The sequence below is a fragment of the Ciconia boyciana genome, chromosome 2 (genome assembly GCF_034638445.1).
Source record: "Ciconia boyciana chromosome 2, ASM3463844v1, whole genome shotgun sequence".
Lineage (NCBI taxonomy): Eukaryota > Metazoa > Chordata > Aves > Ciconiiformes > Ciconiidae > Ciconia > Ciconia boyciana.
The window spans coordinates 133,462,724-133,486,776 of NC_132935.1; the positions used below are offsets into that span (position 1 = coordinate 133,462,724).

At 40.3% G+C, this 24,053-nt stretch overlaps 1 protein-coding gene across 2 annotated transcripts in view; it reads left to right on the forward strand.

Moving 5' to 3' along the window:
• Positions 1-24,053, forward strand: part of RAPGEF5 (Rap guanine nucleotide exchange factor 5) — a 167,896-nt gene that overhangs the window by 128,223 nt on the left and 15,620 nt on the right. For both annotated transcript variants that reach the window (XM_072854152.1, XM_072854153.1), the window contains 11 exons: positions 1,282-1,360; positions 3,467-3,611; positions 5,551-5,648; positions 6,439-6,469; positions 7,407-7,485; positions 10,561-10,710; positions 13,444-13,541; positions 15,327-15,449; positions 16,681-16,859; positions 20,207-20,297; positions 22,967-23,017. In XM_072854152.1, the coding sequence (XP_072710253.1) occupies positions 1,282-1,360; positions 3,467-3,611; positions 5,551-5,648; positions 6,439-6,469; positions 7,407-7,485; positions 10,561-10,710; positions 13,444-13,541; positions 15,327-15,449; positions 16,681-16,859; positions 20,207-20,297; positions 22,967-23,017 (1,124 nt within the window). The remainder of the gene's footprint in view (positions 1-1,281; positions 1,361-3,466; positions 3,612-5,550; positions 5,649-6,438; positions 6,470-7,406; positions 7,486-10,560; positions 10,711-13,443; positions 13,542-15,326; positions 15,450-16,680; positions 16,860-20,206; positions 20,298-22,966; positions 23,018-24,053) is intronic.

Sequence of the window (24,053 nt, forward strand, 5' to 3'; positions counted from 1 at the left end):
TTTTGGGAAGAAAAAACAAAAAACCAAACACAAACATTTTTATTTTGGGGTTAAAAAGACCAATATAATTCTCTTGTCTGTTTGCAGAAAGCTAAAGGTTTTGTTGATTGTGAGCCAAATACAAATTAATTCCTAGATCACACATCATATAGGAGTAATTTACTAAAATTGGAAGCAAATTTGTTTAAGAATTATAGAATAATTTCAGTTGGAAGGGATCTGTGAAGGCATCTGGTCCAACCCCTGCTCGAAGCAGGTCCAGTAAGACCAGGGTGCTCAGGGCTTTGCCCAGGCAAGCCCTGAATATACCTGATGTTGGAGATTCTGCAGTCTGCCTAGGCAACCTGTCCCAGTGGTTGACCCTCCTCACAGGAGGAAAAAAGATCCCTTGGATCTAGACAAATTTTCCTTTGTTGCAGTATCTGATGGTTGCCCCTTGTCATTTTGCTGCACACCTCCAGGAAAAGTCTGGCTTGATCTTACCTGTACTGTGCCATTGGGTTTTTGAAGACCACCACAAGATTTCCCCTGAGTCCTCCTCTCATCCTAGAGCAAACCCAGTCCTTTCAGCCTCCCTGCTGCGTGTGGTAGAGGTTTGGAAAAATCCTAAAACTAGTGTGGCATGGGAATGAAGAATGAGAAAGTTACACTGAGATCCAAACTGGCAGTACTGTTCATCCTGACAACCCGAGGTGCTACAACTGCAGTGGGTAGAGACAGTCAGCAGAGAAAAAAAATTTCTATAATGTAATTAAGTACACCTTAGAGAAAACTTCTCAGCACTTAAGTGATGTCTACAAGACTAACCAGCTAAATATTTGAATATATTTATTTCATGGTTCTCAATTACTGTACGTAGATGTTAATTACAGCACATAGCAATAGCAGTTTTCTTTCTCCTATTACTAAAAGCTTTTCTTCTGAATTTCCAGAACAACTTAGCTGGTGGAAAGGTTGTTTTGCATGCAGCAGAGCCAACCAGGATGGTGGTGTTCACGATAAGGACTCTTTCCTACCGATTCCTAAACTGTGGCTTATTTTGTGCACATTCGTGCTTGTTGGTTCTTTGAGAACTGAGGATGTACTTGTTAAAGGAACTGATCTCTGCAGTGGCGACATATTGTTAACTGTTTGAAACTTAAAGTTTGATGTATTCTGTATGCTTTGGACCTTTTTTGGGGGCGGAGGGGGTCCTATTCCTGCCATGCACACTAACAGGAGTAGATACTCTCTTCCTGCTCTCAATAATGTATTGTTGGGCTTTTTTGTCTTCATCTGCAGAAACTCTCCTGGATGACTTCCTTCTCACGTACACAGTCTTCATGACGACTGATGACTTGTGCCAGGCACTTCTGAGGCAATATCCTTCTATTAAGTATTGTATTAACAGGGGTCACACAGTTACACCTAGGCTTATATATTGTCAAGCCTTATATCAAACGTAGTAAATTGCATGCCTGGGATAATTAGTTTTACTCTTTGCATATTGATACTATTGAACTACAACCCCACATGATTATTTTGAGGTTGCATGTAAGAATAGTGAGAAAAGAGAACAATTGTCTAATATTTATTATGGCATGCTTAAAAGGTGGACTGCACCTGGGGTTTTGGCATCACACCCCAAGAAACACATGAACAAATAGGAGAAATTTCAGAAGAGAGCAATGGGAATTATCAATATTCTAGAAAAAAAGACCTACCAAGAAGGATTGAAAGAATTTGAATTGTTTTACTGAAAAAAAAGAAACTATAAATGGGACAATCTTTCCGGTACCTAAAGAGGAAGGGAAGAATCTGTTCCCATATCGATGCCAGATGGGACAAGAGGCAGTGAGATTAAATTGCTGTAAGACAGTTTCATGTTAGATACTAGGAAATATTTTTTTTTACATTAAGAAAAGAAACACTGTAGTGGAAAATGTGTGAGACAGTAGAATCTTTGATACTGGAGACTATTAGGAAGAAGAAACTAGAAAATACATTCCAAGGATAACATAGGGTATACATGAGCTTCTCTTAGAGTGGACTAGTTAGGGTGGACTTGGATGGACTAGTTTAGCTGATCTTTCAAGGTCTTTTCTTCTCCAGTCCAATTTTCATAAGGTTTTATGATACTTGGAATTAGATTCAAATCTGTAGCTTCCCAAAGTTCAGGTTATATTGTTTTTTTAACTCAGATGGGTTGTGGAAGAAAAGATTCAAACTGGAAACATTAAATCCAAATTTGGATATGAGTTCCCTTAACTGGCATGTGCCTGTAAATAAAGAGATGTGTATATATACACATTCACCTATTAAAACGTTTACAATTTACATAGCTGAGGAATCAATAAACAGAAAACTTCTGCTCTGAAGTTGAATGTACAAAGCTAAAGCTGCCTCTGAATAAACCTGTATCCAAAACATACACATTTGTATATGTGCATACTTACTTCACAAGAATGCTTGAAAGATGTATTGAAACAGATGTGTAACTCATAGCAGCAATGCAATCTTGTCTGCTCTTTTTGTTTAAAGATATATAAACCTTTATAACTGTTACAAAATAACACTTAAAATGGGATTAAAACCTATCCAGACCTGTATGTTAATTCTTAGAATACCTATATCTATGTAACACATTTCAGAATACATGAAGAGAAAAAATGAAGTATTCTACAATCTCTGCTCCTTTTATCATGTGATGATAGAGTATATAAGTCTAACTCATTCTGAGATAAAGAAGTTTGTTCTTGTATTTCCAATTACTTCCATAAGCTATGGAGTATTGTTTGAATGAACTTGTAGCTATAAAATGAACTTGCTTTTTTTTTTCTTTTCTTTTTTTCCTCTTGTGGTGAAAACATCATCTTTTCACCTAATAAAAGAAATAATAGCAAAGGGACGGGAACAATGTACAAAGTGGGTATCTTCTGTCATTTGGTGTTTCTGCTTTGTGAATAGAGAACAAAGGTGGAAATAGATTCTTTCACCGTATTTTTTTATTATTATTTTAATAATGTTATTTCTGCACATAGTGTAATTTGTGCAGGGAAAAAGAAACTGCCTTCCTCTGCCTGGGTTTTTTTGTTGTTGTGAATGATGCATTGTCCTCCTTCCCATAGACATTCACATTGGCATCAGTGTGCAGGACAAAGGTTCGTTCCCGGTTCTGCAGAAAAGATATGACTCAACATTGTATAATTCCTTTTGAATTGATTTTACTTTTATAGACTCGCCTCTCTAATCTATAAAGGAAAAAAATCCTGTTGGCACAGAGGATGAACTGACATTTCTATTACTGAGAATTTCATTCCAAAAACTTGATGAAATTCCTAAAGCTCCAGACAGGATAAAACATTTCAAACTGAGCAGTGTAGTGAAAAAATCTTTCATTAGCAAATGAGATGATTGCAAAGTCTTTTCCATCACTTAATTTTTAAGTTTCAGTGAGACCTTATATTTGTTCCTTAACCTACTGTACCTATTGTGCTAAGAACCACCAAGGGAAAGAAGACGACTCTGATGTCTCCTGTAGGAAACGAAAAGTCTTGCATTTGGTGTCTCAGTGGACTTCTCTCTACAAAGACTGGTTACATGAAGATGAGCATTTAAAACAATTTTTAAAGGTATTGAAACACTTTCTGATGCATTTCAGCACTGTTTAATTAACATACTGTGTCTGAAAAGCCCCAACAGCAAAATCTATAAAGCATAATTTTTCATACTTAAATTTTCTCCATGAAATCTATAATATAAAATGATTTACATCTGTCTTCCTTGAATGCCTTAGAGATAGTCTGTTTGAACAGAAAATCTGTAATATCAATACATTCAATGTCAAAAACATTACTTTCAGATATGAAACTTATAGAACTCCATGCTCTCTACAAAATGGGAAAATTTAGGAAGGTAAGAAACCTACAAAGACGTGGAGGTTCCTTGGACACACTGGTCGTGTCTGCCAGAACAGGGTCTACAGTTGGTATGCAGAGGATCATGGATGAAGAGAGAGTTTTGTGGTCCTTGTAAGAGATGCTACTTTGACTGAGGAGTGAAATGCTATTCCACAGTGTTGGTCAGGTGCACGTGGAAAGCAGCACAGCTTTATGTATTTTTAATAAATAAAATTATGTCCTTACTTATTAGCAAGGATCTTCTGATCTTTCTGGATGAGTTCCAAAAGCTTTTAGAATTCCCCTGTAAATTTGCAAATAGCCATGTCATTGCTGAGCCGAGATCCATCTGGTTGGTGAATTCCCCCTCCTCCCACCCCGCTGGTTGAAAGATGAAAGTATTTTAGGAGGCTTTGCATGATGTTCCACCTTTCCTGATGACAGACTCTTTGTCTGCAACTGGAGATCTTCTTAAGGGCCTTTTTGCTCTCTTCAGTCATTTACTCAAGACAAAGGGATGAAACATTGAACTAAATTTGGAGAAAGTGTTGAGCTTCCTTTTTTTTTGTTTTTTGTTCTGTTTTTGGAGTAGGACACACTGCATATGGAAGCAGAGAGCTTAGGATTTTTGCTGTTTGGTAGTAGGTGTGTAGTGCTGTACTGGAAAGGGGGCATCATTCCAGCCATCAGTTAGGTTACACTGCATTGCACCTGTCTTGACGCAGGGCTTGTCCTTCTGGCCATGGAGGTGTGTGACTGTGTATTGCCACACAATTTCTCTGCTTGAGGCTTCTGTGCAATATTAAACAGCAGTAATGTTAATGGTGGTTGAAGTTATACATGCAAAAACAATATGTAGGATTCTAATCCAGAATAATTGTGCTGAGATTGATGAATGTAGGAGTGTTAATTGGGCTAAAGCAAACCTGATGACTCAGTTTATACATATGATCCTCATTTTCTTGGAAGGGAAAGAGAAGGATCTATGTGCAGATTCTGAAAAAGTATAGAGAAAATATTTCCTACAATTTCAGTCATGAAGGCTAATTCGGTTTATTTACCTCTTCTCTGAGGTAGTGTCTTCTACATTTAACTGAGGTTCCTGATTGATGATATTCAGACAATGCCTCCTCCAAAAATAAGAAGTAGCATTTATTTATTTATTTATTAGTTTACAACTAGGAGTATGTTGTTATTTGTTTGTGAGAGAGAGAAACTCAATTTAAAAGGCATGCAAACATGAGGAAAAGTGAAGGAGAACATTCTCCATTTTAAAAGTCTTAACCAAATGAACCTGTTTGTTATCATTTTGGATAAGTGGTGATGGTGTGGTATGTTCTCATGCTTCAGAATGTGTTCTTCTGACCTAACCCAGATTTCGTGTAACAGCCCCAAGTGCAGTTTTAAATCTTCCTGTTTGTAGACTAATGAGTGTCAACATTTTGCCCTCTCGCTTGGTGATGATACAAAGAGTGTTTTGCCAAAGGCAAGCTGAATATTGACCAGTCTGGAAATGTAAACAGGAACATTCTCTCCTCGTGGGTCTTGCATAAATACAATGATGAATTTTGTTTTAGTAGGCTAGTGCCTGAATTGATTTAGACCACTGATGTGATGCCTTAGATTGAAGTTTGAGTTATCAGATGTTTGCAGATACTGTTTTATTTTGTAGACGATATACAGGAATGTGTTAGATGATGTGTATGAATATCCCATTCTTGAGAAGGAACTGAAAGAATTTCAGAAGATACTTGGGATGCATCGTCGTCAGTAAGTATTGATTATATCTGTGATCCAGTCTCCTTTTATTTAGACCGTAATTTATTTTTGTTGTCATCTTGCTGTAATTCAGTAAAGATAAAGTGATGAGTGATACAAGTACTACATTCATTTTTTACAAATCATCTCTTCTTTAAACTAAAGCTAGATTATTCAGTTTTCTCGGATGTTTGTTGGGTGGTGTGTGTGGTTCAACAGTCACTCACATCAGTTTTGACTGGGCTGACTTGCAAGTAGAGTGATACTTTGTGGAAAAGCTGGCAAAATTTCCCTCAGAATCTGCAGTCTGTGACTTCGGATGGTACATTCATTCTCATTCTCTCTTTGCAATCTGCAGTACTGCAAAGCAAATATCTTTTGCAATAGTCGTCTCAGGGTTATTATTTTACTAATAATTATGGTATTGGTAAAAGATATTTCCTTGGCATGTTTTTCCAACAAATGGAGTTTGTTTCTGTGGTTTGGCCATTGGGGAAGTGGAAAGAGCTGTGTCCTGAGAGTGACCCTGCCTGCTTACCCAGGGGCCCGAGCTGCGTCCGTGTTCTCCAGCAGCTCGCGGGCTGGCAGCATTGCTTTTCGCTACATCGATTGTGCAAGTCACAGAAGAGTTTCCTGGCTGAGCCAGGCGCCGTTAGCTTTCCCTGAAGGAGCTTTGCAGCCATTCTGCGGTGACCATTTAATGTTGAAGACTTTCTGATGTTGTAAACTTTGTAATAGCTAAAACTTCCTTTTCTTAATCTTTGGCTGGAAAGAATAATTTGGATTTTCCTTTTTGTTTCAGCACTGTAGATGAGTATTCACCTCACCGAAAGGTAACGCAAACCTGATTGTTGCTGGTTGCTAGATAACTTATCATCTCACTTCCTTCCTGTGTGCCCCCTTCCCTCTCTTTTCTTGTCTTCTCAATTGAAAGTGACTGGTGGCCAAAAACATGACAGGATACATCAGAGAGGTTAGACCTGCAATGTTGCTTAAAGAATTTTTTTTTTCCTGCCAGTGCAGCCTCGCTATCAGCTGCATGAGCTAACCCGCAACGGCTGTGACAGTATTAGCATCTTAACAAGATGCTCTAAGATGTCAGAATTCGGGAGAGGCCTGGGAGCATGTCCCCACCGGGCTGGAGAGATGTAGCAACCTGGGCAAATCAGGCTGAGCACAGGCATTGACTATGGATGTCAAGCAGACAGAGCAAAGGGGGGATTTGTTGTGGCAGGGACAGAGAAAGAAAGAGAGGAACATAAATCTGTCTATTTAACCAGAGGGAGAAGGTGCAGCTGGAGAAAGTTGGCGTACAAACTGCACAGAGGTGAATTGCTGTGCTCGTCAAATTTACTGGGCTGAAGCTGAAGTGTGTAATAAGCTTAAAATGTTACTGTGGAAATGTGGAAGGCAGAACATGAGATTGTAGTGAAACTGCTAAATAGGCTGATTGGTACACAGGAAACATATATAAGAATAAGCATGTAAGAAATGGGCTGTGAACATGGCTACAGAGAACCTTGAATTGTGCTGGCTGCTTAGCCTCGGCACGTCCCGCTTCCTCCAAAATCCCCACCTTGGCCATTATTTAGTAAGGCATATCCCAGTTCACTGATCCCAGAAAGGGTGGGTGGATTTCCTGTACAGAAACCTTTTTGGCCAGACGTATGGGCCAAATTCACGTGTTCTGTGAATTACTGCTTTGTAAAGGGCAGGGATGCAGAGAGTCACTGTTGTCTTTTTTTTTTTTCCCCTCCCACTCCCTTACAGAATAAAACCTTTTTCCACCAGTTCAGTCTAAAGGAGAACTGGCTGCAGCACAGAGGAACGATGAATGAAACAGAAGAAAGTAAGTACGATTGAAAGAGTGGAGGAAAAACTCCAAACCTGCAAAATTGTTTTTCAAGGGCTGCCCATAATGTAATTTTTTTTAAACTGACATACAGCTTCTGAGCACGATCTTAGGGCCACAAAAGAAGAAAGATTTGACCGTGTAAGGCAACCTTCATGCTTCCTACTTTGCAGGGGTTCAATAGTGACGTGGTGTCTCAAGGGCTTTTTGCCCCCGTCTGGTTCCTCCAGCAGCCTGTAGCAGAGGTGTGTGCCTCCCAGGAGTGCTGGCAGCCCATCCACCAGGCGTTATTGCAGCTCCATTTCATGCTCTCGGTCTCTTGACCTAGATCTTCGTTGCACAAGGTGAATGAATAAGCCTGTCACATGAAATGGGCCAGGACCTGCTAACTCTGGGAACCTGCCTTAGTTCCTTCTCTGCTCGAAAATTGTCTCCATGTGAAGTGCAAGGTGCCACTTCACTTTAATATCACCCATTTCAAAATGCAATTTCCCTTCATAGCTACTAATGCAATAACACAGTGAGGCTGTCACCCTCCCGTAATGCCTGTACGAGGAAGGAGGCAGAGAGGAGGATAACACTGTGTACACAAGCAGAGAACAGGCAGAAGGACCTCCTGCCTGGAAGTCTTGCCCTTTGGTGATGTATCTTTGTTTCTCACCGGAAACAAAACTTCGGAAGTTCACTTGGAGTCAGGATATTTTTAGTGCTCATTTGTGACAGAATAAAAACTGAGCTCCTTCAATGCCAAGTCTTTCCACACAATACGTGCTGCTGATAGATATCCTCTTTCCGTGCTTCAAATATAAGGTTATTTGAGATTTATGTTATCAAGGCTGCTTCTAAAAATGGCATTTCTGGATGAGAACCACCACACTCATTCTTCTTCTTAAAAAGTCAGACACAGCTCATGAGTAAATGGGGAGGGAAATGTACTGGCACCAGACAGGGGACAGACTCTGTGGCCATGGGGACAGGAAGGGCGGGACCCAGCAAGGCCAGCCCCGACTGGGTTAAATTGCTTTTATCTCACTCCTTGGGAGCATGAGCCACGGAAGATGGTGGGATTGAGGGAATGAAATAGCAAAAGTGGAGTTGGGGAGAGGAGAGACAGATGCTGAGGGTGGACTTCTAAGTTGGTGTGGTGGAGTGCTGCTGATCGATGGTGCTTGTGGAGGGTGTGTCTGTCCAAGCCGCACCATGCCACTTGACTGGAGCATTTTATCCCCTAATGTAAACATTACCAGGGTGACTTGCAACCCATGACCACTTCCTCCCACTGGCATTCCCTCCTGCACCTCACAGAGGAGCAGCACAGGCTCCTGGAAGAGATGGCATGGTCCATGACAATAGGTATCTCAGATAGAACATTGGAAAGGTGTGTGGGGGAACAGGCTTTGGGAGAATCGGTATGATGGTTGTGCTTGAGGACCTGCCCTGTAGATTGGTTTACTTCAATGTTAAACAAAAGATATGTCAATAGCCCAGTTATAAACATATTGCTGTCATCTTCCCCTCCCGAATGACAGAGAGGAGGAGATTTCAAACAAATTCACTGTAAGCAAGTTGTGCTGCACTCTGCATATGGAGTCCAAATATTCCTGTCAGATTTTTTAAAATTTATTTTTCTACCTGGTAATTTAGAGTGCAGTTTGATGTCTCTTTCTTTTCATGAGTTATATCCATTCTGAAGAGAGATTCTGCCATAGGATGAGCATCTGATTTACTGTCTGTCAGCAAAGACAGCTTAAGAAAAAATTATAAAAACAAATTACTTTTCTTCCCCAAGGTTAAACGTTAAATTTCTCCTTCCTTCTCATTGTCATTTTTTCTTTACTACAACACAAAAAAAAAGATATTCATGAGGATAGAGTTCTTAACCACTTCTGGCATGGTCTTGGTTAATGAAGGTGCCCTGAAGCCATGCAGATTTGTAGGACAAGCAAAGAGCTATTGCTACATACATCTGTCAATAAAAATAATTTTAAAAATACAGCATTTCTGGAGAAGAAAAGTTTTGGCTTATACTGACATGGTAGCAGCCTGTCTGCAATAAGAAGTACTAGAGTAGAAGGAAATGGACAGTTTAATTAAGCACTGAAGTGAGTATGAAACCAAGAGTTGTGGCAGTGCTTATTAGCAGATGTAATTTTTGAAATATTTATGCAAGTCTGCAGCTCTGTTTCTTCCCTTTTAAGTATGGCAGCTGTATTTCAAAGAACTGGCTACTGCAAACTCGGCAAAAGATGTAAACCTAAAATTCTGGCAAGCAGAGGGAGCATACATCCCTTTTTGTAGGAGAAACAAAGTACTACCTGAGCTGAGCACAGCATTACTGCTGGGAATCTCCCTCTCAAAGCCTAACCAACTCATAGACCTCAGTGGAAGTGATGAGCCCATGGAATTTCTCCAAACCAGTCCCTTTTATGTATGCTGCAAGTGATTCAGGGAAAGAGTTGTCAGAACTAATTGCATTGCTGTACAGGCAGCCTCTGCTGGTGCAAAAATACCGTGGCAATGCAAGTAGTTTAGATGTCTAGACAGATAAGCTAGCGGGAGTGGCTGAAGACCAGGGAGCGTGGTTGAAGACCAGGGAGTGCTGTTCTTGCGAAGCCTCCTGTTCCAGGTGGAAGTGGAGGTCCAAAATAATTTCTGCAGCAGATGTGAAATATAGTGGAAGGACGGTGATTTATGTGAACCTAAAAGGAAGGAAGAAAAGATGGCAACAGCTGAGTTGGCAGAGAAGATAGGCAGTAGAGGAGGTTGTCTGTGATGAATCCTCATGGTAGGAAGTCTTAAATAGATAGGTATTGCTGAAGTGCAGCCATGGGGGTCTCTGTTTCCATTTGCTTGGCGCTCTCATTTCCCAGGGAGAGGAGGTGGGAAGGGGGAAAATGGTGACATTTATACTTAGTTTCCTGTCCCTGTAGGTTGTGGTGCAGCAGCTGCCTTTCGTGCAGCCACAGCAGCCAGGCAGCCGAGGCATTGCCATGGTCGGGTCTGTGAGATTCTCCCCTGCTCTGTTCAGGTGTCTCTGCCTACTGCTGAGTGTGTCTTTCTTCCTTTGTGCAGTTTTCTGCCGTGTGTATATAACAGAGCACTCCTATGTCAGTGTGAAAGCTCAAGTATCCACTTCAGCTCAGGAGATACTGAAGATTGTAGCAGAAAAGATCCAGTACCCGGAGGAGGAGTTGGCGCTGGTGACAGTCACGTTCTCTGGCGGTAAATAACTTCCCTTCATCTGATTACTTACCTTTTAGTGCATCGTGTAAGGGAGGGCTGAAATTTTCTGGTTCAAGGATACAGCTGTTCCTGTGTGGGCCCACAGCTGGATGACCACGGGAACAATGAGGAGCTGCTTCCCAGAGAGTCGTTTCCATGGCAACAGCTCATTCTTGGGTACCATCGGATACGGCATCTCCTCACTGGGAAGGGAGTGCAAAGGACTCTCAGGCTCCAGCAGTACTGCAAGATTTTAGTTTTTCCCCACAGATAAATCTCCTACTTTTGCATTTAGATTAATTTGGAAGGTGATGAGGCATGGTTTGCTTTAAAAAATATAAAAGGGGATAACAAATACTGTATACGTAGCTGTTTCCTTATTTACAGCATGGGTAATGAATATTCTCCACCAGAAAGGAGGGAGACGTGTATTTGCACAGTTGAGATACTGAGAGCAGTCTAAGCAATATTTTGTAAGCAGTCTTGCTTACAACTGACATTTTTTTGCTTATTATTTTGTGTTTCTCATTGACCAGAAAGGCTTATTGTCTTTTTTAAGGAAGACCAGACAGATCGTGGGCTGATACTAGGGACCAGCCAACCCCCCAAGATTTGCTTTGGTGTCTGTCAGGTCTCAAGGTCTTCAGTCAGATTGTTTTGCTCGTTGTGGTGCCTTTTGGCTCTTAGGGAATATAAAGGAAGGAATTTAACTAGGTGCATAGAAATGCCAAGCTGGACCTACAAAAAAAGGTCTAAAGAGTTTAGAATATCTTGGCCATATTCTCAGATAACGTTAGTTGGTGTCGATCCCGTGGGACAAAGGATGCACCCTTAAAGATATGGCACTCATTCTTACTTCTTTGTCAGTCTAGTTAAATGAAATATAGACAAATGCTGGCTTGTTCTGTTTATTTATTGGATTCAGAAGTGTAAGGTCACATTTTTCTCCCCCACGCCGAGCTCAGTTAAACAACCATTTTTTTGCAGGGCACTGGTGTGGGTGGCAGGGAGATGGTGCCCTGCCCTGGCTGTTGAGAGCCTGGGCACAGAGGGGCCACACGGGAGTATTGCACGTAGGTGTCCTGGCCAGCTGGGTTACATCATTTGCAGGCACACTCCTTTTACCCTTGTGTATGCCCAAACTTGCCTCCAGTGCGTTTTGCAGCACTACATAATCACTGTGCTGCTGTTGTTTTTCAGGTCTTGCGTTCCTGTTCAAAAGCAGGGCAAGTTTTGCTCCGATAGCAATAAATCTGGTGCTAACTGCCTACTTAGCTAAAGAAAACCAGCAATTCATAAATAATGAAATACACTGTTATCTCTAGACCACATTGGTTGCCGAGAAAGCCACAGAATAGAAGTGGTTGCCACTTGACTGTTCAATAAGAAACAATAATTAAAATGTAGGTACAATAGGACTGTCATTTGTACATGACTATTGTAACCCTCAAAATGTTATTTAGTCATGTTGCCTGAATTAATTGGAGATACCACAATATCAGTATCCTTGTTCTTATGCGTTGGCACCCCTCTGCTACGAGCAATAAACACCAGCCTGCCATGCTTTTTTTTTTCTTTGTATTTTTGCTATTTGCATGACTCAGAACTGTCATCTGCCATCCACTTGGAGGGCAGCAGTATGAGCATTGGAGAACACATTTTTATTGTACTCTTGAAATGAACAAGCAAGCTCTTTTTATTCAAAATTACCTTGAAAAAACATACTGGTAGTTCAACAGAAATGTATCTGGTGTCAGTGTGAGCATGGATAAGAGGGAAAACAGACAGTTTGAAATGATGTTTCTGCTCAAACTCCTTCTGGTCCTGCTCCTCCCTCATGGGCAATGAAAAGTCCAAGGTAGCTCTCAACATGCTTGTAGTGCTTTTGGGTCTACATTAATACAGTAACTGTAATCAAATCTCATGTGTCAGGTCTCCAGAAGGTGCCCACAGGAGCCCACAGGAGAAGACAGTTTTCCCAGGGCAGATTTTAGCTGTGTTCTGGGTTTTGCTTTATTTTTTCCCACACCTTTCTCTGGTGCATCCAAGAATGCCCAGAGCTGAACCACTTCTCTGGAGTGGAGAAAAAAAAAAGTTCCTTTCTCTTTGCTACCAGTTTGGTGTGTCCTGCTCTTTTGCTCAAATGTTCCCTAAAGGAATTACTCTAGGTCTAGAGGTATTTCTGTACGTACCGTACTATCAAGGACTCTTCAGCTCTGCTCCATGGGGTGAATTTTATGGAGTTGGGATCCTTTAAACTTCTTTTCCTGTTGAATAGCCATGGCTGCTGATGACATCTCCACCCTTGCCCTTGTCTGCCAGTGACACGCAACAGCTCAGTCTCTGGGGGCCGAGACACTTTGCTCTAACAAAAGTCACTACATTTACAGTAGATACACTGGATTGAAATGAAATGTTCTGTAATGCCTAGGAAGTTAGACTAGGTGATTCAAGCGTTTCTTTCTGTTCCATCCTATGTGATGTCCAATTTGAAAACAGATGCTGGAAGTTTTTGTGCTCTAGTCCAGCATCAGAGACATCTTGCCTTTATTGTGCCTGAAGAGTGTGGAGATGATGATCCCATGCTTGGCATATACATAGGGACTGGGTTTGATGCTTAGCTAAATTCTAAATTGATGTGGCTTTACAAATATATTTTTAATGTTTTTCTCAGTTATATACAGCTTTTACTCCTTTTCTGAAGCTTCTGTGTTTTGTTTTCTGTTTTTACAGAAAAACATGAACTACAGCCAAATGACTTGGCTATCTCAAAATCTTTTGAGTCATCCAGTCGTATGTTTGTCTACCGAAAAGATCTGACTGATTCTTTGGTAAGGATGTGTATTGTATACTTCCCATTTTTTATTTGTCTGACTCCAGATCAAGAACTCACTATTCCTCTCAGAGGGCTTTTTCAATACAGAATTTATTTTTTGCTTCCTTAGTAAAGCTTACTGAGCTGCTCTATACCTGAAAAAAAAGTATCTTGCATTAACAGAAGTTATTTGACTGAACAGTAATGCAATTTGTTCATCAATTTCAAATAGACCAAAGCTTCTGTACAGCTTAAATCTTTCAATCTACATCAGCCTGGAAAAGCTGACTTGTGCTTGTACAGGACTGGATGGGATAAGGATTATTCAGGGCCTGTGTGACTTTTTTTTTTTCCCCCCCCTTGTGCTGCTGTAACACTTAAAGTGGCTGGTACATAATCATACAAGGTGATGGACAAACTTTGTGGAATTATTACATGTAGAAATAGATGTCGTGTGAGTTCTACAACAATTACTGGGCATCAGTGTGACCCCAGTATTGTGGCAGCCACATGGTCAGTCTGTGGCTGGCATATATTGCTAGTGCTATCTCCTCTTCCCTTCCTTCTGTCTGTCTGTCTCTCAATCCTCTCGCTGGTGCTGGGGAGGGGAGTGGGTTGAAGAGCAGCAGGTCTCTCATTCCCCCTGTCCTCCGAAACCGGGGTTGCAAACTCTCTCTCCCCCTGTGATTTCCCAAAACCTCAGTGAGGCCGGAGCAGTCAGGCACTCAAAAACATTGATCTTTCAATAGTTTTCTGCTAATTATGCAGGCGTTTTGAGGAAAGCGCAGGGACGGTATCGCAACTGACTTTCACGTGTTGTCAGTACCGCTAGGATCCGTGCATTCATCCTAGGGATGAGAAATGTCTATTTACATGTTGTTGGATCAATGTGCCCCGAAGAGCTGACATGCTGCTATCATTGTAATCTGTCATCCCCATTATCTGTGGCGTTCTAGCCACCTCTAAAAATGCGAATATTAGGGGAAGGTTTCCAGTGCAGACAGGTGACAGCCAATCTAGTTTCATTAGTTACATAATAAAAATTGCAAAACTTGCTGTAACTGTCAGAAATATAGCACCAAAGTAATGGCTTAACAGCTAAGAATAATCTTTCATCTTGGCAGATGGTTCATGTGCCAGGTTTCAGCCTGATGAGGTAAAAAAACCCAAGAGAAATGCAAACTTTTGAAAATCCAAACTAATAATGGAAATGTCAAATGACCCTTAATACCGGCAGTACCAGTGCACTCCACAGTAATATGCTAAGTAACTTTTATGAATCAGAACCCACAGTGTTTACTGTTTGTTGGCGATTACATTTGGAGTAAATGAATCATAAAATGGATGGATTTATGTTATTTGTAAAGGTGGATTGGTGGGCAAGTTGTGTGTATTTATTCTAAATCCAGTGTGTTTGCAGAATGATTCCTTTATCTTATAATACAAAAATTTCCTGGTGTCTTAATTCAGATTTTATTTTCTGATGGCTTCAGGGATTTTATTTTCATTATGCTTTCTGTTTGGTCAGTGTTTTATACTCAAGGTTTAAAGAAAGAGAGACAGAGCGAGAGGACTAATCCAATAGGAAGTCATTGATCCTATTGACCCATTTCCTTTTTCAAGCTATTTATTAAATAGGCTGTAACTCCTTGATTTTGATTGGGGGAGGCGGGGGGGGAACCCTCAGAGTGCACTTAGAGAAGATTACTTAGTTCTGTTTTGTACCTTGGTCCAGTAGCTGTTTCTTTGCAGACCTTTTGGTGTTTGCTCAGGATTTTTTTGCTCTTGGCTATTGATTTAGAACCCATTTGCTGAAAATGAGGAATTGCAGCAAAGGTCTGTGAGAATTTTGGGAATCAACACCTGGGATCTTGCCTTAGAACTAACAAACTTTGACTGGAGCCTCTTCAATGCAATTCATGAGGTAAGAAGCACCATGTCCACTTCCAGGTATATTACTGTTATGCAGCATTGAGCCATTATGATTTCCTGACGTTGCACCAGCATTTTGGAGCATCAGTATTCCTTGGTGCTCAGTTCACCATCATGACAGTATGATTTGGCAGCTCTCAGTAGTGGTGGCATTGAATCAGGTCCAAGAGATGTGTTGCAATCCTTAATACTGAAAAAAATTGTTAAAGGTTTGTAACTTCCCTTTGCTAGGGCATCTCTTATGTTCCCTGTATACCTTGTGGGTTTTATTGAGATTTGCCTCAAGAGAGTAAAAGAGCATGATTATTCTCTAAAAACTGTCTGTGTGAATATGTTATATATGCAGATTGTCCTTTGCACTCGATAATGTTCCAGTAAATACAGGACTCCACAAATAGGTGTCCTTGATACCACGTTAACCACAGCAAAATTCACAATTTCAGCAATTTAGGTGGTCACATTACTGTTCTTGTTAGGCTTCAATGAGATAAAAAATGTTGGGCAGGCTTTATAAAATGGGATAATGGCCCACTTCAGTGCCCATTGGGTTGTTTCAATGACTTTGATAGGTTCTGGTGTGAGCTGCTGAGTAAAATACACCGTTAACAGTACAAAATGTCACTTGAAAATATCATTCACTGAAAAGCATGGTGACTTTCTGAGAAAATGAATGGGAAATTCCCTTGCTTCTCATCAGATGCATTCCTTGATCTTTCACTTCAGGTTCTTTTATTCAGGTTAGACACTTTAAATCTAGAGCCGGTCGAGTTCGTTTGTTTTGGGGTGTTTTTGCACAGAAATCAATACCCCCACCTCTGTTTCTGAAAACTTGGCTATTTTTAGGAAGAAGTTTGAATGGAAATTTTTCAGATTCTGCAGTAGTCTAATATGGTTGCTTTTTCATACTGGAACAGAAGTGATGAAATACAGAAAGAGACAGATTGCTTATGTCCTATACCTGGCTGTAGCCAGAAGTGGAACTGCAGGAAATCTCACAAGAAAAGCACATCTTGCAGGGCTTCCAGTCCACTTGCCTGTAATAAGCCTCTAGACTTTGCTAAGCCAAACATGGACCCTGAATCATTTGTGATTGGCTCATGGATAATGAAAAAATAACCATCTGTAACCAAGTCTTGTTTCAAAAACACACTCCTAAATAATTAATAATTCATTTACATTTAAATTGTTTTTATATCCCTAATAATGTTGTCAATGTCTTCCAGCAAGAGCTGATATACTTCACGTTCAGCAGACAGGGCAGTGCTGAAAACACTGAAAATCTCAGCCTTCTGCTTCAAAGGTGCAACGAGGTCCAGCTTTGGGTTGCCACTGAGATACTCCTCTGCAGCCAGCTCTGCAAACGCGTACAGCTAGTCAAAAAGTTCATCAAGATTGCTGCCCAGTAAGTTACTGAAGTTACAAAAAAAATCCTTGAATTCACATGCTTTTTTTGGTGGGAAAGGAGAAGTAGGTGCAAGAGCAAAGAAAGAAAACTAATTTGTCATCCGATGTTTTGACAGTGTGTTAGCATACCTAGATAAAAGAGTCCATAAATAACAACAGCAAACACTGGCCAAAACTAGACGTGGTGGAGTATATGCTGCTCAAATCTTCCCCAGCAGCTTAGCTGCTGTATCTGCAGCGTCAACTGCAAAATCCCTGATGGTGCAGAGATATCTCCTTTCTTAGCAGAGATAACCTGAGGACCATATTACAAAACTATTTGAGCAGCAACACGATTATTCACCAAAGACTACACAGAAACCAAAAAACTCTGTTATAATCTTGAAAGTCCTACCTCTAGAGGAAACTGGCTTCAGTAAGCTATTGCCCAATGTTATCCTCTCTGGAGTACTCTTTTATTTATTGGAGGGGGGGTTCTTCATTAGTTGGATTTGATGGGCTATTCTTGCACTATTACAAAATAGTGCTGGCATTTATTCTGCGTCTTGGAACAGAATACAAATATATACTATACACAGAGAGTTCTTTTCTCTGTAATCACTCTTATTTTAGTAACCAAGGGAATGGAGCAATTTAAATATGTGCAACCATTCTCCTTGCCTCTCTCTCCACTTGTTGGTCTTCTGCAATATTTGAATATGCATGTTCATGGAAAAATGTATAATTTGTTCCCTTCATTGACTGGGTTGATTTAATTTGCAAGGCACTTACACAGAAAGGACTGTTCTCTGCTGAAGCAGTGCCTTTGGTGAAATGAATTCTTCTAATCTAATCTAGTGTAACTCATAAATGTGATTTGATTTAGTTTGCAAGTTGTATGGTATCCAGTAATACGTTCATTTTCTGCCTTATCAATGGCCAAGTTTGGTCCAATTACGTCAAAAACGGTTGGTTCTGTGTGCCTTGCTTGCACCACAGTAGCATTAATTTGCATTCCAAGAAAAGTTTGATGTCTGTCCCACATGAATAGGGATATATTTGTCACCAGACTAAAATGTGGCTCTATTTGAATTAATTCGATCTCTGTTAAGTGAAAAGCCAAAGTTGTGGAAAATAAATATGGTTATCAGTAAACAATAGACAGGATCTCCCAGTGCATTGCAGAAGCACCCATCATTGTAGCGTGTAGATTGTGAAGTAATGGATACACAAGTAAGTGAGCGTGTAGTTTGCTCGGGATCTTTTTTAAATCAGAAAAGCAGCTTTCTAAAAGAAGCCATTATTGTATCTCATCAGTTCTGGAAGAGTTGATGAAAGAGGAAGGGTGGAGGGATGGTGTGCTAAGCACAGGACTCTCATCATGAGGCACAAGCCAAGCAGCCCTGCTGCTTTGTTTATGACTAAGGCAGAGAGGTCTGTGAGCAGCTCTGGCTGCTCCATTTTCTCTCGTCCCAGATTCAGCCAGGAATCTGTGTCTCTGACTTCCAGCTTGTCAGGAAAGCACCAGGACTAAGCTCTCATGTTCAATGTTTGTGTGCTTCACTGTTGAGGAACACCTGAAGAAGATGGAACGCTCTTACAGAGTGTGCCAATACATAAAGGAGAGATGGAGTTTTTGAAACATGGATACCTACGCTTCTGTTGATGCGCTAGTCTAAAATAGAAAACAAATTATTTGATAGAGAAAATGAATTAGCATGTTGTCAGAAATGAACACCCTGAGGAGCTATAGAAACAGGTCAACATAGGGTTAGAATAAATGGATTACAACAGCAGCCTTCTTGCTTCCCAAGCGGTGGCTGACTGTAGAACATGTACCTTCTCTCTACAGTTCTTTGTGAGAAATGGGCCCATCCCATAGACAGTTTATCCGAGCTGTGCTGGACACCTTTTTTTTTTTTTTGGAATGAATTACCTTTGGGAGCTGCCTGACTTCAATGATAAAAGGAGTCTAAGCAGCAAAGTTAGGATTAACTTTAAGACAGCTGAAGTGAAGTGAGAAATATACCATCTCAAGACAGTACACAGTGATGAGTGCAAGCTTTATAAAACTCGTAACAAATGCTGGCGTGTTTCCAGTCTAAGGCCTTGGCACATACTTTTCCCTGATGATAAATCCTAGTGAAGGCAGTGGATTCACTTGCACCTAAAATTATCTTAAAAGAGGATTCTCTCTCTCACTGTCACACACACACACACACACACACGTACATTTATGGTGGTCTTCAAGAATCTGTAAGAGAAAGTGGAATCTTTTTGTTTGAAAAGGACTCGATATTTCAGGATTTCACATTTCCTAATGGACTAGAAATAAGCAGGGTCTGATCATATATAGTAAAATGTCAAAGAATAGAGGTATCAAGCAAATTCCATAGGGACCTGTTTTGGAACCATTGCTAACTGCAACTAATTTATAGGGATATGTAAATTGAACATTAATCAGACTTTCAGACAATAAAAATGATGAGGGTTTGCAAATGCATTGGAGGATAGGAAAAAAAAAATGATCTAAGGAGTCTGGTGGCATGTGCAAACAACAGTAGGATAAGATTTAATTTAGATAGATGCAAAGTAATTCAGCTAGGGAATGCTAATACTGAGCTGAAGAAATAAATGCATGATTGTAAAGAACAGTACTGTGACAAAGGTCCTTGGGTGATAATAGATGACAAATTATAGGCAAGGACAAAGTGTGATGCTGTTCCAAATAAATAATTTGATATTTGTTTTATACTTGCATAGGAGAAAGGTGTAAGAACTTAGACCCAAAACAGTAATTATGTTTCTCCTTCGCTCCCCACTGTCTCGCTACACCACCTTGATAAGAAGGAAACGCATGAGAGAAAAGTTAAAATAAATTACAAAGAATTCAATGAAGGATAATAACAATATGGAAAAGTAGATTGCAGGCCATGACCACAAAGAGAAATTGAAGGAACCAATGATGTACAGTTTACAGGAAAGATGAAAAAGGGGATGAAAATATTTATAATACAACAGAATAGAGGTCAAGAAATTTTTCTGTATGGTAAAGGACAGCTGAGAGTAACTTGAACATTGAAAAGGGAAAATTACTTTTGACAGCAAAGGAAAAAAAACAACCTGCCAACAACAGGGTTGATGAGACAGTGGAACATTTGCTAAAAAACTTCTTAGAGACCCCATCACCTAGACTGCAGGTGGTCATGAGAGGACACTTAATGAGTTCATTATGTGGAAGATGATTGTATGTTAGTGCTGAGGGTTGAAATGGGACTCAGTAACCTAGGATACCTGTGCATTCCATTTATCTCTGATTCTGAGTACAAAAAATCAGAATACAGCGTTCATATTTTTATTCCACAGCTGTAAAGCCCAAAGAAATCTGAATTCATTCTTTGCTATTGTTATGGGTCTCAACACTGCATCTGTCAGCCGGCTGTCTCAGACCTGGGAGGTAAGACACGTCTTTGTATCTTTTAGGCCCTGTCAGAACCATTTCTCACAAAGGTTGTATACTGGTGAATTACCTTTTCTTTCTAATTATTGGTTTTTCACGCTGAAATCAAACAGGGAGTGAGTGTTGGTAGAGAAACTTCTCTGTGACCTGAAACCTTAGATAAACAGCTATTCAAATAAAACTAAATGTGTCCTTCCAGAGCTTTTAAATACAAACAAAGCAAGGAGATCTTACCCTCTTTAAAAAAAAAAAAAAAAAAAAAAAGTCAGGTAAATTATCCTAGCATTTTAAGTACATGTCAGAACAGAAAGTTATGAAGGTGGCTCTGAACAAGCAATACCTTGTTATGGAATAATTTCATTAAAAAAAAAACAAAGTAGAAATAAACCCTCTTTAATACTCCTTTATGAGCTCTTTTGCAGCTGCTCATCTTGGACAACAAAGTTAGGAAATGGGCCATGATTAAGGAGCATACTGGGGAACAGAGGCTATCTGCTGAAGAAGCTACTGATTGCTAGACAGAGCATGGGATGTTTAGTGGAGGGTCCCACTGAGATGTGTGTTTATATTGTGGATTTTTTTTTCCATCCAAGTAAATTATCGAGTGGTAGTATCTGCAAGCTTACTGTATCTGCTAATGGACCAAAACTGGGGAAGGAGTAATTTAGTGTGATGGGGTGAAGCTTCATGCCTCCCCCATGCTCCCAACACTACAAGCAGGCAGTACTCACAAAATACCAATCCTTAATACAAAGTGACAGCGGCTGTGATCTCCTGCCTTGGAGATACTCTTGACCACCAACAACTGAAACCAAATTGCCATCAGAGACTTACAAACCTATCTGACACTGTCCAGATCAAATTCTTCCCCCTTAGCTGAAATCATGCAGATGGAAACATCACTGCCTATGTCAGTGGCTTCAGCAAGCAGGGAAACAAGGGCAGCGACTGCTTCTGCAGGGAGGACTCAGGCATGGGGGAGCTAACTTTAAATAACAGGTAAAGCAAAAATTTTAGAAAAAAATACATACCTGAGGATGACAATAGAGAAAAACCCTTTGTCTCTCCTCCTTTTTAATGCCTTGCCCACTAGGGAACATTTTGTCCTTGCCTGCTTTTATGGGTTGCCTTCATCTCATTTCTCTGGGCTTTGGTAGGAGAGTGGAAGGGGCTAAGTATTGTATCAAAGGCACCCGGTGGCATTGGTGTAGATCTCTCCCGCACAGAAACACACAGAACTCAGCTGTGTGATGAGACCTCTGGAGATCATGCGGTGCTAGTGGACTTCTCTCAGGAAGAGCAGAATATATTGCTTGTCGGAACAAGGAGTCCATCTGCATATGTATCATTGTAAATACGTCACGTTTCTGTGTGTAAAATATTTATGAAGTCACATGCTTTTTTTTGTTTGTTTGTAAAACTTTACTGCACTGGAAATTTCAAAAGCAAACGGTTATTTGCATTAGTAATGTGACTTCTAGAAAGTAGAGCAATGTTTATAAATTAATTATAATTACTTACACATGTAAATCAAGCCACCTAAATTTAAGCAACCATTTAGACACTAGATTATATTGGCTCTGCACTTGAATTCTTAAATAAGTAGTATGCTCCCAAGCATATTCTTCTACTTTTTTCTACAGTATGTAGTGTTTTAATGAGCCTAACTTTTCCTGATTGAAGATATTAAAAATTTGCAATTGCAATTCCATGTTCAGTTATTTTAGCATTTTAATCATACAGCACATCCACTTAATCTTAATTGTTCTAAATCTCTTTTCTCTTGGTAGTGTCATTGTGGCTGTCCGGGTCTAAGGACAAAGGCAAGACAGGATTTCTGCTAAGAGAGGATATCTTTTACTAGACTAACTAGTATGGGTGTAAAAAACAGACAGGCTTTAAGGTCCACACACCATTCTTCAAGTCTGAAATACCAGCAGCAAAATTCAAACTGAAGAGCGATTGCTTTGAGTATAATGAGGTGAATCCATTAAAGCATCTTAGAGTTAAAAGGCAGGAGATGCTTGTGGAGCAGAGCAGGTGTTATCATATGGGGCAAGAAGGTAGTTTGTGCCTGGGCTCCCTTGGAAGGTGTTTTGTGTACCTCCCGGTGGGATCAGGATGAGGAACCAGAGGTGGAGTAATCGTTTTTTAAGAAAGTTCTCCTTCTCTGGCACCAGCATGTGCCAGTAGTAACACTGGTCAGCTCTGGGGTGGTATATCAAACAGCACTGAGTGTTACCCCTATTAATTTCTAGAACCCGTGTTTTAGGGGAAGATCTATTATAGCAAATGATTTAATCTAGGTGCGATCACAGTATCTGAATTCTCAGCCTGTGTTACTGCTTCTAACTTGATATGGATATTAAGGTAGATGCAGTAGATGTGGAAGCTAGGGAAGAAAATAAAAACAGCTGCTAACAAGCAGTTTCCATAAAAGAAGGATGCAGGTCCCTGAGGTGAGGCTGCAGGGTCTGGTGCCTCACTGGCATCTCACTGAACATGGTCTGTAATTAGGGCTCTTGGAGCTGAGGAGCGGAGGTTAACTGCCTGTTGGTACTTTCAGCAGGTGCTTCACACATGGCATTCTCATGGAAAAAAATGCCTCAGCATTTTTCTGCCTAAATCAGCTTTCCTGTTTTTTTCTCTGTTTTTCCCCACTTCAGAAAATTCCTGGGAAGTTCAAGAAACTTTTCACTGAACTTGAAAGTTTGACGGTAAGTACAGTGTTGACAGCAGAACGGCATTGCTTGTCTTTACCTGTCTTCCTTCTTCCTAATTTATTTGGAGGCAGCCTGTCATTGACTAGAGCTGGAACTTGTCATGTCAGAGCCGTGATTTGCCGAAGGCCACGCAGCCCCCCAGAGCTCAGAGGTGGTCTCCAAACGTGAAAAGGAAAAAGGTTGTATTCCTGACAGCTGGAGGAAGGGCAGAGCGAGGCGATTGTAGTGTTGGTTCCCCAGCATCAATTTGGAAGCTGTTCTTTTGCTATGGTGGTTAATCAGCCTTTATCCGAAGCAACATGCTACGGATCAAGAGAACAGGAGGACAGCTGAAGTTTTAAAAAAAAAAAAAAACAACACACCAAACTCCGAGGCTAAGAGTCTTTGTCACCATTATCAAAGCTGAATAAACAAGTGTTTCCTCTGGCTGTCATGGAAGTGTGTGCGTGGTGAGATCACTGCCTGGCGCAGGGAACATGAGATGCAGCCTTTAACAGTTGTCACGCTTCTGTACTTAAAGTCCTTTATCAATTAATGTGTTTTCAAGATTGCGTGTGAGCTGGTGTACCAAAACATTCATTTATATGGGAAATTAAGAAGACTTTTTGAATTACTTGCATAACACCACTGAAACATACTCCCGTACTTTCTTTGAAAATATCCAATATGCTCCATTGATCTGAGAGCAGTTTTTGTTGGGATTTTGCTGTTGTTGTCTGGTGTGTTGGGGTTTCTTTTTGTTTTTTTTTTGTTTTGTTTTGGTTTTTTTTTTAAGAAGAAATTAATTGGCAATACATGCTGGGATACATTTTGTGCTAGATAGTAAGCTGAAGAGATTTTGCTAATAGAAATTTGTGGCAAAATTACAGAGCAGTCTCAGTGAATCTATTCTGCAGCTTACTCCCATTTTCGCAATGCTTCATCTAGAGGAACGTAATTGCTTTTGTTCCTTTCACTGTTTACGTTTCCTGTTCAGTTTAGTAAGTCACCTCGCTTAGAAAACCTTTATCTACCTTGTTTCCTGAGGAAA